Source organism: Syngnathus typhle, linkage group LG22 (assembly GCF_033458585.1).
Source record: "Syngnathus typhle isolate RoL2023-S1 ecotype Sweden linkage group LG22, RoL_Styp_1.0, whole genome shotgun sequence".
Taxonomy (NCBI): Eukaryota; Metazoa; Chordata; class Actinopteri; order Syngnathiformes; family Syngnathidae; genus Syngnathus; species Syngnathus typhle.
The window spans coordinates 8371344-8385023 of NC_083759.1; the positions used below are offsets into that span (position 1 = coordinate 8371344).

Consider the following 13680-nt stretch of genomic DNA (forward strand, 5'->3'; position numbering starts at 1 on the left):
TTTAGAAACAAAAACATTTCCCAAGCTTTAAACATCTCAAGGAGGACTGTGCAAGCAATTATATTGAAATGGAAGGAGTATCAGACCACTGCAAATCTACCAAGACCCGGCCGTCCCTCCAAACTTTCATCTCAAACAAGGAGAAGACTGATCAGAGATGCAGCCAAGAGGCCCATGATCACTCTGGATGAACTGCAGATAACTACAGCTGAGGTGGGAGAGTCTGTCCATAGGACAACAATCAGTTGTGTGCTGCACACATCTGGCCTTTATGGAAGAGTGGCAAGAAGAAAGCCATTTCTCAAAAATATCCATAAAAAGTCTCGTTTAAAGTTTGCCACAAGCCACATGGGAGACACACCAAACATGTGGAAGAAGGTGCTCTGGTCAGATAAAACCAAAATCGAACTTTTTGGCCACAATGCAAAACGATATGTTTGGCGTAAAAGCAACACAGCTCATCACCCTGAACACACCATCCCCACTGTCAAACATGGTGGTGGCAGCATCATGGTTTAGACCTGCTTTTCTTCAGCAGGGACAGGGAAGATGGCTAAAATTGATGGGAAGATGGATGGAGCCAAATACAGGACCATTCTGGAAGAAAACCTGTTGGAGTCTGCAAAAGACCTGAGACTGGGACGGAGATTTATCTTCCAACAGGACAATGATCCAAAACATAAAGCCAAATCTACAATGGAGTGGTTCACAAATAGACGTATCCAGTAGGGGTGTAAATCGCGGGTTTTGTCACGATACGATATCATATCGATACAAAGAACTACGATACGATATTTGCCGATATCTTAAAGCACAGGTGTCAAACTCAAGGCCCGGGGGCCAGATACGGCCCGCCACATCATTTTATGTGGCCCGCAAAGACACTGTTCACTTTTAATAAAAAAATGTTTTAAATATTTGACCAGTTTTTACTCGTCTGATTTGAAATCAAGTTATTTGTCAGTTTGTTTTGTAGCTTTTACTGTTTATAATATGAGGTGCTCATACATTTATTTGGGTTGACAGTCATAATGGCCCTCCGAAAGAAGCTCTGACTACAATGCGGCCCGCGAAAAAAATGAGTTTGACACCCCTGTCTTAAAGCCTGCTGCGATTCATTCACGATATATCGCGATATAGTGCTCTACGATCGATTTTTTTTTTTTTTTTTTTTTTTTTTTTTTTAAATAAACAATATAGAACAATATCCTGATTTATAACAATTCATACGCAAAATCAACAAGGTACTGCAAACTCTTTATTTAGGAAATTACAAGATTATTGTCGTATACGAAGTGCTTGTTTTAACACTGAACTTTGATGTCGTGTTTTTTCTTTAAATGTGCGGCGAGATTTGTGCTCCCTGAATATTTGATCACCGCATGGCAGGATTTACAAACTGCACGTGTCTTGTCCGTTGAGCCATCTTTTCTTTGGAATCCAAAGTGCGTCCAAACGAATGACTGAAGCCTAAAGGGGAGCGAATTTCCTCGTCTTTTTGGACACTAGCCATAGCACCAGCCCAGGAGCCGCGTACTAGTTGTCGACTCCCCTTTCACGTGCCTGCTCTGCTCACAACACAATGCCGCGGCGCGCACTGCTCCCGGAAAGAGGAAGCGAGCAACAATGAACTGGATTTCAAGATAAAGTAGCGTCATTTTACCGCGGCACCATTGAGAGTGTCCTCTCCAGCTGTATTGCTGTTTGGGGTGGCGGCTGCACTGACTACAACTTGAAGGCCCTGCAGCGCATAGTGAACACGGCTGGTAAGATTATTGGTGCTTCGCTCCCCTCCTTGAAGGACATTTACACCTCCCATCTCACCCGCAAGGCGACCACGATTGTGAGTGATGTGAGTCACCCCGCTCACTCTTTGTTCGAGCTTCTGCCCTCTGGGAAGAGGTACAGAAGCCTGCGCTCCCGCACCACCAGACTCTCAAACAGCTTCATACTCCAGGCTGTCAGGATCCTGAACTCGCTTCCCCGTTCTGCGTAGCGTCCTGTACTTTTACTGTCTGTATGCACACTGGCTTTTATTCGTTGTGTTATCTATTTATTTATTATTTATTGTTACTCTTATTATTTATTGTTTGTGCCTTCTTGTTTTTTATATTGCGTCGCTTACTTCTATGTCTATCGTTTAATATGTCTTGTCACCGTGGGATAGGGAAAACGTAATTTCGATCTCTTTGTGTGTCTCGGCATGTGAAGATGTTGACAATAAAGCAGACTTTGACTTTTGACTTTGACTAATGTCCGAGGTCAAACACGACGATATAAATCGATGTTTACGTTTAGCATCGATGCCAATAAATCGTAGAGCATTATATCGAGTAATCAATGTGTATCGATGAATCGTTACACCCCTAGTATCCAGGTGTTAGAATGGTCAAGTCAAAGTCCAGACCTGAATCCAATCGAGAATCTGTGGAAAGAGCTGAAGACTGCTGTTCACAACCGCTCTCCATCCAACCTCACTGAGCTCGAGCTGTTTTGCAAGGAAGAATGGGAAAGAATTCCAGTCTCTCGATGTGCAAAACTGATAGAGAATACCCCAAGCGACTTGCAGTTGTAATTGCAGCAAAAGGTGGCGCTACAAAATATTAGCGCAAGGGGACCGAATAATATTGCACGCCCCACTTTTCAGTTTTTCATTTGTTAAAAAAAGTTTAAATTATCCAATAAATTTTGTTCCACTTCACGATTGTGTCCCACTTGTTGATTCTTGACAAAAAATTTAACTTTTATATCTTTGTTTGAAGCCTGAAATGTCGCGAAATGTTGAAAGGTTCAAGGGGGCCGAATACTTTCGCAAGGTAAGTAAGTAAGCCTAATTGGGGCGTCCCAAAACTTTGTGGTGTCATATAAGGGGCGCCATATTTCTTCCCCAAGCAGCAGAAGTGCCGGTCAAATGGCAATGTTTCAGGCTATATATCTCTTGTCCCTAACAGGTGTTGTGTTATTTCTTTTTTTGATATTGTACATTTACTTTATACTAAATCAGTGCCTGCATTATACAGTTTGACCAAAGGTACACTTTAAGTTCAATTTAATTTAAAACTAATTGATAACTGTGATAATTGTGAACCTTTTGCTGACAATTATAATCTTTGGTGCCTCGATCTGTATCACTTCGCATTACAGTGATAATAGACCTCATGTTACAGGAAAAGGAAAAGTCATTAAAAAGGTCTAGAAAATAAGGTTTTGTTTTGGAAGTTTGCTGATTAACAACAGCCTTGATTAGATTAATTCACATCTTCACCAAAGCAGTTGTGAATGTGAGTGTTAATGGTTGCCTTGTGATTGAGTGGCGACCATTCCGGGGTTTCCCCTGACGACGTGGTATTGGAAATGTTTTTCTTTTTCTTTTTGGGGGTTTAGAAATGTATTTCCATCTGAAAAGAACATATGAGAACAGTACAGGTTATACAACACCTGTGAGCAGATGATACAAATCTGCAATTTAAATAACAGCAGGGAGTCAGGTGTAAAGCACGCACAAATGAGCATTGCATGCGAAGCATTCGTGGTCAAGTCCACTAAATTCACTGGACCGGAAAATAAGCAGCACTCACTCGAAGCTATCATGTGACGTTCAGGAGGCCTGCCAATGACTCTTTCTTCGTCCACATCAGCAGTTGAAGCTAGAGTGGAACTGGAGAGATTCTGCTTCTGTAAGCAGGGAACAAATTGTTGCTTTTAAAATTGCTTAAGTATCTGGAAACACCATCAGAAGTGAAACCAGAGTGAATGAAATTCAGTTGTAAATCTGTAACAACTTTGCAATAGTGGGTCAATCATCTTGAATATATACCGTTTTTTTCCATGTATAATGCGCAAAATTTAACTAATTTATTGTCCTAAAATCTGGGGTGCGCATTATACATGGGTATAAAAAAAAAAAAAAATAAAAAATAAATTTTTTTTTTTTTTTAAATCCGGATATGATACGGAGGCCGCCATTACAGATGCGCTTTCTTCTCTGCTGTTCACTTGAAACACGCTCCATACGAACACAATGCTCTCGTATCAGACGCTTGCTCGATCACCTGCTCGTTTGCTGTCACAATGTACCCTACACAAATCCGAAACATTTCTTCGCTATCGAGTTTGCTAGCGCATGCGCAGTGATACTGACCGGCAGAATAACATCCGGTTGTTCCCAAAGATGATCTTATTTCTGGAATAATTTTACGTTTAGGGACTTAAGTAGGAGTCAAAATTTGGGGTCGTATTATACATGGGTACAGGCTTTTTTCCAGCATCAACATGCCATTTTTAGGGTGCGTATTATACATGGGGGCGCATTATACATGAAAAAAAAAACGGTAATTGCTTTACTAAATGGCTGCTTGAAAAAAATACTTTAATGCCGTATAAATAACTATTTCAAACACATTTGAGTGATTTATTGGTTAATATCACAAAAAGCCAGCATTTAAACAGGGGCGTGTACACTTTTTATATCAACTCTAGCAAGTCTGTGTCGCCCCCTGGTGTTTTCCAATATAACCGTCATGAAACGTTTGGGTTCCTTTGTAAAAAAAATAAAAATAAAAAAGGACCACGCTAGCAACGTCAAAATTGCGTTTCCAACGTTTTATTTTTAATTCATCCATATAAGACATAGGCATTAACAACCAATGGCTGCATTACTATCATTACATACTTAAACATGCATTCATTTTGTAGAGTCTTCAAAATTCCAAAGAACATGAAGGGAGTGTTGTTACTGTAGTCAGCTGACTTGCGAGTTGTCATGAGGCGTTCAGTGTCTGCTGGGGAGACTACTTGCTTTTGTCCTCGCTTCATTTGTCCCGATCACACTCTCCGGCATGGCGTGGACCAAATATCAACTGTTCCTCGCGGGACTCATGCTGATAACTGGCTCTATTAACACGTTGTCGGCAAAGTGAGTAGTAGCACACTTGCATTTCAATTCTCCTAATTTTGCTGTGATGCTAGGCTAAATGTTACTATCATGTAAGGACGCTGTTTGTTTTCCACACAAAATGTGGTAATAAACCAATTAAACACATGTCCCTATTGTATGTTTACTAAAGTAGGTGTAGTGTCTTACTGCACCCCCCCCCCCCCACACACACTGATCGTAACTACATGTAATTACTAACAAAGTGAAACTGCAAGTAAGCGATGACAGCTGCTAAGTAGTTATCGAATGACTAAAGTGATTGTGTGCATACACGATCGGCATGTATTGTGAATTAATAGATAAGAGTGTTGCCACGAGAATAACACTAATCAAAGGACAACCAAATTACGAAAGTGGATAAACATCACGGGGTGTTCAAAACATCCTTGATACATGCCCTTGGCATGTAGTGGAGTCATAATTACATGCAACTATACAGGACTGGCTTCTTAATAGAGAAAATTTATCTAAATGGCCGGTGTAGATGTTGGAACTCAAAGCATCATGGTTAATGATATTTGCAGAATGTACTCAGGGTTGACTGCTCACCAACACAGCACACTTTTGTTTTCACTTTACAAGGTTTTAAAGTTAGCCCCACATTGTTTTTTCTGAATCAAATATAATATTAGATATACTAAATCATATCAATATATGTTTGAATACTTATTGTCACACCTCACAAATGTCATTGTTGGTGGGTCAGCTGAGCAGCATCCAGGCTCAAGTGAGTGGAGTCCAAAGTTCAAATCACTCAGTGCAGACTTAGCAGCTCTTATTGCCGGCAGGCAGACAAGGCAGGCTACTATCAACTTGAGTTTCACTACAGTCACATGAGACGGAGACAGCATGCACCATTCATTGCACCTCGTTTGCTTTACTTTTACTGAATCTTATTAAACACAAGGAATCAGGAGACAAAGTCTATTTTGTGATATATGTCGTGGTGAGACGATTTTGGTCCAAGTGCTGTGTCATCACTTTTGGAGACCGGATTCCCTTGTCATGCTCACTGAAACAGACGACACATCAGTTGCGCTTCCTCTTATGGTCTGACTATAAAACTTGGATTTGTGCATCAATAGATTAGGACACACATAAAAAAAAACGTAATTAATTTCAACCGATTTTAAGGAAATTGCAGGTCACTGTTGTGAAATATAAAAAATGGACTATATTATTTTGTGACAGATGGGCAGACACGTTCAGGGCACCGGGTTGCCATGGTACCCCTGAACATGCATTCTCTCACCCCTTTGTACAGGTAAGTGCTGATTTATACTCCAAAGGTCCACTTATATGTTTTAAAAAAAAATAGTCATAATCTATTTTCTGTTTCCAATGTGTTTCTTGTCATGCAGGCAGTGGGTATGTTTCTGGGAGAGTTCTGCTGCTTGGGAGTCTTCTACATCCTACTTTGCCACGACCGACGCAGGCCCGAGCCCAGCATGAACACGGGCCAGAGTTTCAACCCTCTTCTCTTCTTCCCCCCCGCCATGTGTGACATGTTGGCCACCTCAACCATGTATGTTGGTAAGCCATCGCCGATTTTCTCCTTTAATTGTGCTTAGAGGTAATTTCAAGTTGTCATTCATTCCTTTCTTGTGGTTGCAGCTCTCAACATGACCAACGCTTCTAGCTTCCAGATGTTGCGAGGAGCCGTCATCATCTTCACTGGTTTACTTTCGGTGGCGTTTCTCAGGCGCCGGCTGCTAATCAGTCAGTGGATCGGAATCCTCATCACCATCTTGGGCCTGGTGATCGTGGGCCTAGCCGATTTTGTCAGCAGACACTATGACGACACCCACAAACTCAGTGATGTCATCACCGGTGAGAAAGAAGTTGGACTTTGTTTCAATTCGACCATCACCCACTTCTCTGACGTGTCCTGCAGGCGACCTTCTGATCATCATGGCTCAAGTCATCGTTGCTGTTCAGATGGTCCTGGAGGAAAAGTTTGTTGACAAACATGACGTCCATCCTTTGCGTGCAGTTGGAACTGAAGGTAAAGCAAATATCCACTTAGGACACCCTAAAACATGTAAATGGCTCATGTTGGACTCCTGTCATGTTGTGTGTCCAGGTTTCTTCGGCTTCTTTGTTCTGTCACTGCTGCTCATCCCCATGTATTTCATCCATGTGGGCCAATTTAGCGACACCCCCCGACATGTTCTAGAGGATGCACTGGACGCCTTCTGCCAAATCGGATTCCGTCCTCTTATCTTGTTGGCCCTGCTGGGCAACACCGTGAGCATTGCTTTCTTCAACTTTGCCGGCATCAGCGTCACCAAGGAGATCAGCGCCACCACCCGCATGGTGCTGGACAGCCTGCGCACGCTGGTCATTTGGGTGGTCAGCCTGGCGCTGGGTTGGGAGCAGTTCCATGGCCTGCAAGTGCTGGGATTTTTGGTTCTACTGCTGGGAACGGGACTTTACAACGGACTGCATCATCCCCTGCTGGCCAGAATACCGTGCTGCGCCGGACTGGTGGCCACGGAGGAGGAGGATGAAGCGGGAGAAAGGGAGAGACTCCTAGGTGACGGCAGGGTGCAGACGCCTGACGACAACTAAAAACAAATGCAAGTCAAGTCAAGATACTGTATCTTTTTATGCATTTTGTATTAAGAGGCAAACTTTTATCTGGATTATTTTGGTGCATGTTTTACAAAAGCTCGACAGAAACCTTGTGGGTTACTGACTGACTGTTCCTTAATCTTTTTAAATGACTGTTTTTTTTAAGTCATTGTTTGTTTAAGGGACTTTTATTTGATGTAATTTTTTTAATAATGCTCACCGGGCAAGGAGATGCCAAAATGTTGCCACCTCCCTCCCCACAAAAAAAAAGAAGAAATAGAGCTTGTTAGAAATCAGTCAACGATTTAAACCTGACAGAGCTCACTTCACAAACTTAAGGCACTACAGCATGTTGTACGTTATCACCAATGCATTATTTGTGTACAATATTGAATTTCTCGAACTGAAAGAGCTCGCTGAGCCCTGAATGCTTCTTTTTGGAGTTACATTTTGTCACTTGATGCCTGACCTCCTACACAAAGTTGTATAAATCCTGCATCCGCTCCATTTCACTTTACTATAAATGCACAAAAAGGGAACTGCCATTAAATCACACTATTTCAACCCTGCCCTGTTGAAGAATGTGGTCTATTTAAATAATAATAACAAAAAGTAGCCCAGAAGCAGTATGGATTCCGATCCATAGCTTCTGCTCACCTTCTATCATTCCTCCATTGAGAGCCTGCTGACGTACTGCCTCACCACCTGGTACGGGAGCTGCAGTGCTGCAGATAGAGGGAGGCTACAGAGGACAGTCAAAGCAGCGCAAAGGATCATCGGCTGCCCTCTCCCCTTCCTGACACAACATCCGGTGCGTCAGCAGAGCTCACAACATCATCAAAGACAACACACATCCCGCCTCTCAGCTGTTTGAACTGCTTCCTTCTGGGAGGCGCTACAGAGTCATTCGAACAAGGACTACCAGACTGAAAAACATTTTTTTCCCAAGAGCCATCACCGCGCTGAACTCTGAGAGAAAACAACACCAGCTATAATACAACACCCATACTCATTTAAAAACTACGTGCAATAAGTATTATCTACTTTCTGTACAGACCTCATTCATGTTAATACATATACCCACATTGAACATACTGTAAATAAGATTTTTTTAACCTTCATTCTTAGACTAATAGCTATACTGTAAACAAGATGTTTCACTTTTATTCTCAGATTTCCTTTATGCTTTTTTAAATTTTGTAATGTTTGCACTAAGAAGGGAGCAGCTATCTGAATTTCGTTGTACAACTAAGTTGTAAAATGACAATAAAGGGCATTCTATTCTATTCTATTCTATTCTATTCTATTCTATTCTATTCTATTCTATTCTATTCTATTATTGCCGTTCTAACAGCAACAGCTGACACCTACCTGGCCTGCACATCCTGACTCAGGCCAAAATCCTCCCTAAAGACCTTTGTAATGCTTTAATGGTGGCCAAAGGTCAAACCAAAAAGTCTTTTGGGATTTGTGCACATGACCCTCAAACAAGATGAAGGAAATGTGGTCATTAGCAGCACAGACACAATGATTTATGCGCAATATAAAATAATCATTAATTGCAAAATATTGTGAAAAATATCTAAAAAAAACAAAAACAAACACGTGATGCACTGGTTAGCACGTCTGCCTCACAGTTCAGAGGGTGTGGATTCGATTCCACCTCCGGCCCTCCCTGTGTGATGTTTGCATGTTGTCTAAGTTTATTGGTTTGAAAAGAAAAAAAAAAAAACAGATTTGTGTAATTTAAACATAGATACTTCACTGTCCATTGCTCTTTCCGTCTCTCAATGTATTGTTTGTGTATGTGTGTATTGTATTCATTTCAAAGTTAAAAAACACGTCTATTGAGTAGAAATGTGAGATTTCTATATCGGAGATTTCGTACTGCCCGATGACTGCTGGGATAAGATCTAGTACGCCCGCGACCCCCGTGGGGACAAGCAGTACAGAAAATGGATGGATCTTGGATGAATGGTCAAAAAAACGTATTATTATACTTTTTCTGCCTCTAGATGGCAGTACAACGCTAACAATTTACGACACCGCGTTCTTGCTCGGTTGTGGGTGAAAATATTTCACTGTTCATATTTATCCAGGTCTTAAAACACAATTACTTGAGGGAAGTCTGAAAAATTATTACACATGGAACCAGACTATGTTTTTTAATGTCAATGTCAGGACGAGTTCTACATTAGGTGCTGAGAATATCATCACAAATCAACAGTGAGAATTGGTCCAAAGCTTGTGAAGCAAATTTGGAGGGGATTAACTTTATGGTCTATTGGATTGCACTATGTTGGATTAAAATACCTGAAAAAAAAGTAAATAAACTGAAGCGGCTCTGGGGACTTTGTGCAAACAGATTTCCGGTAGCTGTTTTCTGGACAAATTGTCCCTGCGAGACTTGTGTCCCTGCCGAGACAGCCTCAGCACAAAATAAGTCTGTGAACAGCTTCTACAGATGAGATACGACATGATGAATGTGAGGAACATTTGTACAGATATTTTCTGTTTATCCAGTGATTTTTATTTTCCTTGATCATTTTTGGAGGGCACTTTAAAGTTAACTTAACACTTTTAAATTTTTATTTTTTATTTTTAAATTTCCAACACTTCCCAGATGTCTGTGACAAGCTTTTAGCAAAAAAACAGGCTACAGTGGATATATAAAAAAAAAAGCCTACACACACCTGTTGGAATTCCAGAGTTTTGTGATAAAAAAAACCCCAGCAACAACCCAATATTAATGTGACCTATAACCAGTACAAATTGATTTTTTTTTATTGAGTTATTTTGAAAGGGGAAGTAAAAATAAACAACAGACAAGAGTTAACACACACTTTAAAGGCCCACAGATTAAATTTGCCAATCAATCTGATTTGATGTATCTAAGGTTGCTATGGCAACAACAGAGTTCATTCTCCTTATTTAAAACCATAGTCCATCATTATAAACGCATGATAGCAGCTGTTCTTCCTGCCTTTGTAGAAACAGTAGGTGCTATTACAACTTATTCCATTCGTCTCCTCTCTTATTTAGCTCACGGATTTTCACGATTTAGCCTTATGTACATTTGCACACGGGAGCATCGGTAGGCCCCAAAGTACCGGCCTTTAAGGCGACTTTAAATCTGTTTTAGTGTAAACAGATGGCTCAGCTCGAATGTACCTAGTCGCCATTTTATTTAAAAGCATCAGTTATTATAGCAGCCTCTTAGCTTGTTTACAGCACAGGGCAGGTCAGAGCGAGTGTGATTAGCCTGAGCCATTCCGATGTCCAGCTAATCACCACTCCATGTCTTTTACCAAGACGGTGAAAAGTCAAAAGAGCAAAAATAACAGTCGTTTAAACTCTCATGACCTTGCTGATCAAATGTTCAAATTGTGAGACGTATTCAATATTTTGTTTGATTATCATTTCATTATGCATTGCAGAATTCATTACTTTTTGCCACACCAAGTTATTAAAATGACTGCAGGATGTTGAAATTGAACTGTCAGTTGAAGCTGTTCCAACAAAAAGTTAGGTCGTAAAACGTGTAATGATATACTGGCTCTGTATTTGTATTCGTTGAAGCATCAAAAGTATTCAAATTCTCTTCCTATTTAAATCTAGTTTAATTGTGATTAGTCTGTTGCATGTTCGTGTCTTCAAACGTACATATTACGACACTAATAACTAATCATTTGATAATCGTGAGCACACATCATGCAATTTAACTGTAAAATATCTAACCCTTTTGTGGATTACTAATGAATTTTAATAGAAGATTAACAATATTTGATGTTCAGTGAATGTTTTAAATTTGACACACCAAATGAGTACAGCAGGGGTGTCCAAACCTTTTGCAAGGAGGGCCAGATTTAGTAACGTGAAGGGGCCCGGGGGCCAATATTTTTTTTCGCTTCTCTTCCTTTGTGCTAATGGGAAGTCAAACGCTGTGCATTTGCTTCTCTTCCGGGGGGGGGGGGGGGGGGGGGGATTAGGGTTAGGGGGTGGTAATGGGACGTCAAACGCTTTGTGTGGCGGGCTCCATCCAGTGTGGAAACTGAGAAGTGCAACAGAGTTGAGCTCAAGCTTCTTGCGCGGGCCATATTCAATTATGTTTTCAGAATTTGCTGCGGGCCAATAAAAACTGGACCCGCGGGCCGTAGTTTGGACACCCCTGGACTACAGGGTAGTTTTAGTTAGTATTCACAGCCTGGTCTGAGAATATTTTGTAAGATTGCACCAAATATAATGAACAGCAGTTTACTGGGTAGAAAGTTTAACTTTTGAACGGATTTTACGCCCTCGATTTTATGTCCTCAGATAGAAAACGAAAACTGTCCCATTTGTTCTCTTGATATTCAATTGCAGTGTACTTATTTTAACTTTTACAGTATGCAATGACGGCTTTAATAGGAACGTCATCCCGTGCGGAGTATCCATCCATCCATCCATTTTCTGAACCGCTTAGTCCCCACGGGGGTCGCGGGAGTGCTGGAGCCTATCCCAGCCATCATCGGGCAGTAGGCGGGGGACACCCTGAACCGGTTGCCAGCCGATCGCAGGGCACACGGAGACAAACAACCATTCGCACTCGCACTCACACCTAGGGACAATTTGGAGTCTTCAATCGGCCTACCAAGCATGTTTTTGGAATGTGGGAAGAAACCGGAGTGCCCGGAGAAAACCCACGCGGGCCCGGGGAGAACATGCAAACTCCACACAGGGAGGGCCGGAGGTGGAATCGAACCCGCACCCTCCTGACTGTGAGGCGGACGTGCTACCCAGCGCGCCACCGAGTCGCCCCGTGCAGAGTAATTGAAGCTCAAATGAAACCATGGAGCAGATATCTTTGCAGTTTCCTGTAAGTTTTATTGCCAAAATGCAGTGCAATGCAGTCAATCACGATCCACATCATGCATGACACATGTTAAGTCCACTCCTGACATTTAACCTCGTAACAAGGCCGTATGAAGATCATCTGAGTTCATGTCAACCTGAGAGAGTCTGACGTGTTTGTGCATTCAGGGTCACTGTCCCCACCTCCCGAAAAAAATGAGACTGACTGCCTTTTTTTTCTTCTTTTTTTTCTAATGGGCTTCAGTACCCTTCAGCTCTTTCTTCTCTGCCTGTGTGGAGATGATGGCAGCGTGCCATACAGAAGGCCCTGCACAATGGCCCAGGTCCCATTAAATCTGCGAAAGTTCCTTCCTAAGGCAAACATTGCCAGAAATAGTAATCTTGGCTCAAGTGGGAGCCGTACAGAGGGGAGCAATAAGTCTTGGTGTAATAATGGAACTCATTTGATTCTATCCTCTGATCCTGCAAGAGCTGCGGTGCGGAGCGCCTGAATCAGTTTTTCCTCCGCCCAATATAAGACTTCCTGAAAAACACACAGCGAGTAATCAGGCCACAACAATGGGCATGTAAACGTCAGGTGGAATGAGGACAGTGGCCACACTGGGTATCAATTTGACGCATTGATGTTTTGATACTTTGTTGTACTTTTAATAGGGGTGTAACGATTCATCGATACACATCGATTAATCGATATAATGCTCTACGATTTATTGGCATTTTGAAATCCAGTTCATTGTTGCTTGCTTGCTCTTTCTGGGATAAATCAGGATATCGATCGTAGAGCACTAGGGGTGTAAATCGCCGGTTTTGTCACGATACGATATCATATCGATACAAAGAACCACGATGCGATATTTGCCGATATCTTAAAGCCTGCTGTGATTCATTCACGATACATCATGATATAGTGCTCTACGATCGATATATATATTTTGTAAATAAAAAATATAGAACAATATCCTGATTTATAACAATTAATACGGCAAACTCTTTATTTAGGAAATTACAAGAGTATTGTAGTATACAAAGTGCTTATTTTAACACTGAACTTTGATGTCGTGTTTTTTCTTTAAATGTGCGGCGAGATTTGTGCTCCCTGAATATTTGATCACCGCATGGCAGGATTTACAAACTGCACGTGTCTTGTCCGTTGAGCCATCTTTTCTTTGGAATCCAAAGTGCTTCCAAACGAATGACTTGAAGCCTAAAGGGGAGCAAATTTCCTCGTCTTTTTGGACACTAGCCATAGCCCCAGCCCAGGAGCCGCGTACTAGTTGTCGACTCCCCTTTCACGTGCCTGCTCTGCTCACAACACAACA

General features: G+C 41.6%; 1 protein-coding gene and 1 long non-coding RNA gene across 2 annotated transcripts; one reads left to right on the plus strand and one right to left on the minus strand.

Moving 5' to 3' along the window:
* Positions 1-3175: 3175 nt before the first annotated feature.
* LOC133146730 (uncharacterized) lies at positions 3176-8696 on the minus strand. Its single transcript, XR_009711414.1, has 4 exons — positions 8168-8696; positions 5615-7503; positions 3579-3675; positions 3176-3398 (listed from the first exon to the last, which is right to left on the minus strand). It is a non-coding gene; the product is annotated as an uncharacterized LOC133146730 (long non-coding RNA).
* On the plus strand, positions 4781-8079 carry slc35f6 (solute carrier family 35 member F6). Its single transcript, XM_061270736.1, has 6 exons — positions 4781-4915; positions 6128-6200; positions 6298-6469; positions 6551-6766; positions 6831-6941; positions 7020-8079. Exons 1-6 carry the CDS (start codon positions 4839-4841, stop codon positions 7505-7507), a joined length of 1137 nt encoding a protein of 378 aa, XP_061126720.1. The 5' UTR covers positions 4781-4838; the 3' UTR covers positions 7508-8079.
* Positions 8697-13680: the final 4984 nt, after the last annotated feature.

Bases quoted from the DNA above. Each gene is read 5' to 3' on its own strand.
- slc35f6 (XM_061270736.1), top strand. From the start codon at position 4,839: ATGGCGTGGACCAAATATCAACTGTTCCTCGCGGGACTCATGCTGATA. The intron at 6,470-6,550 runs GTAAGCCATCGC...TTGTGGTTGCAG, and splicing joins CACCTCAACCATGTATGTTG to CTCTCAACATGACCAACGCT. The intron at 6,767-6,830 runs GTGAGAAAGAAG...CGTGTCCTGCAG, and splicing joins ACTCAGTGATGTCATCACCG to GCGACCTTCTGATCATCATG.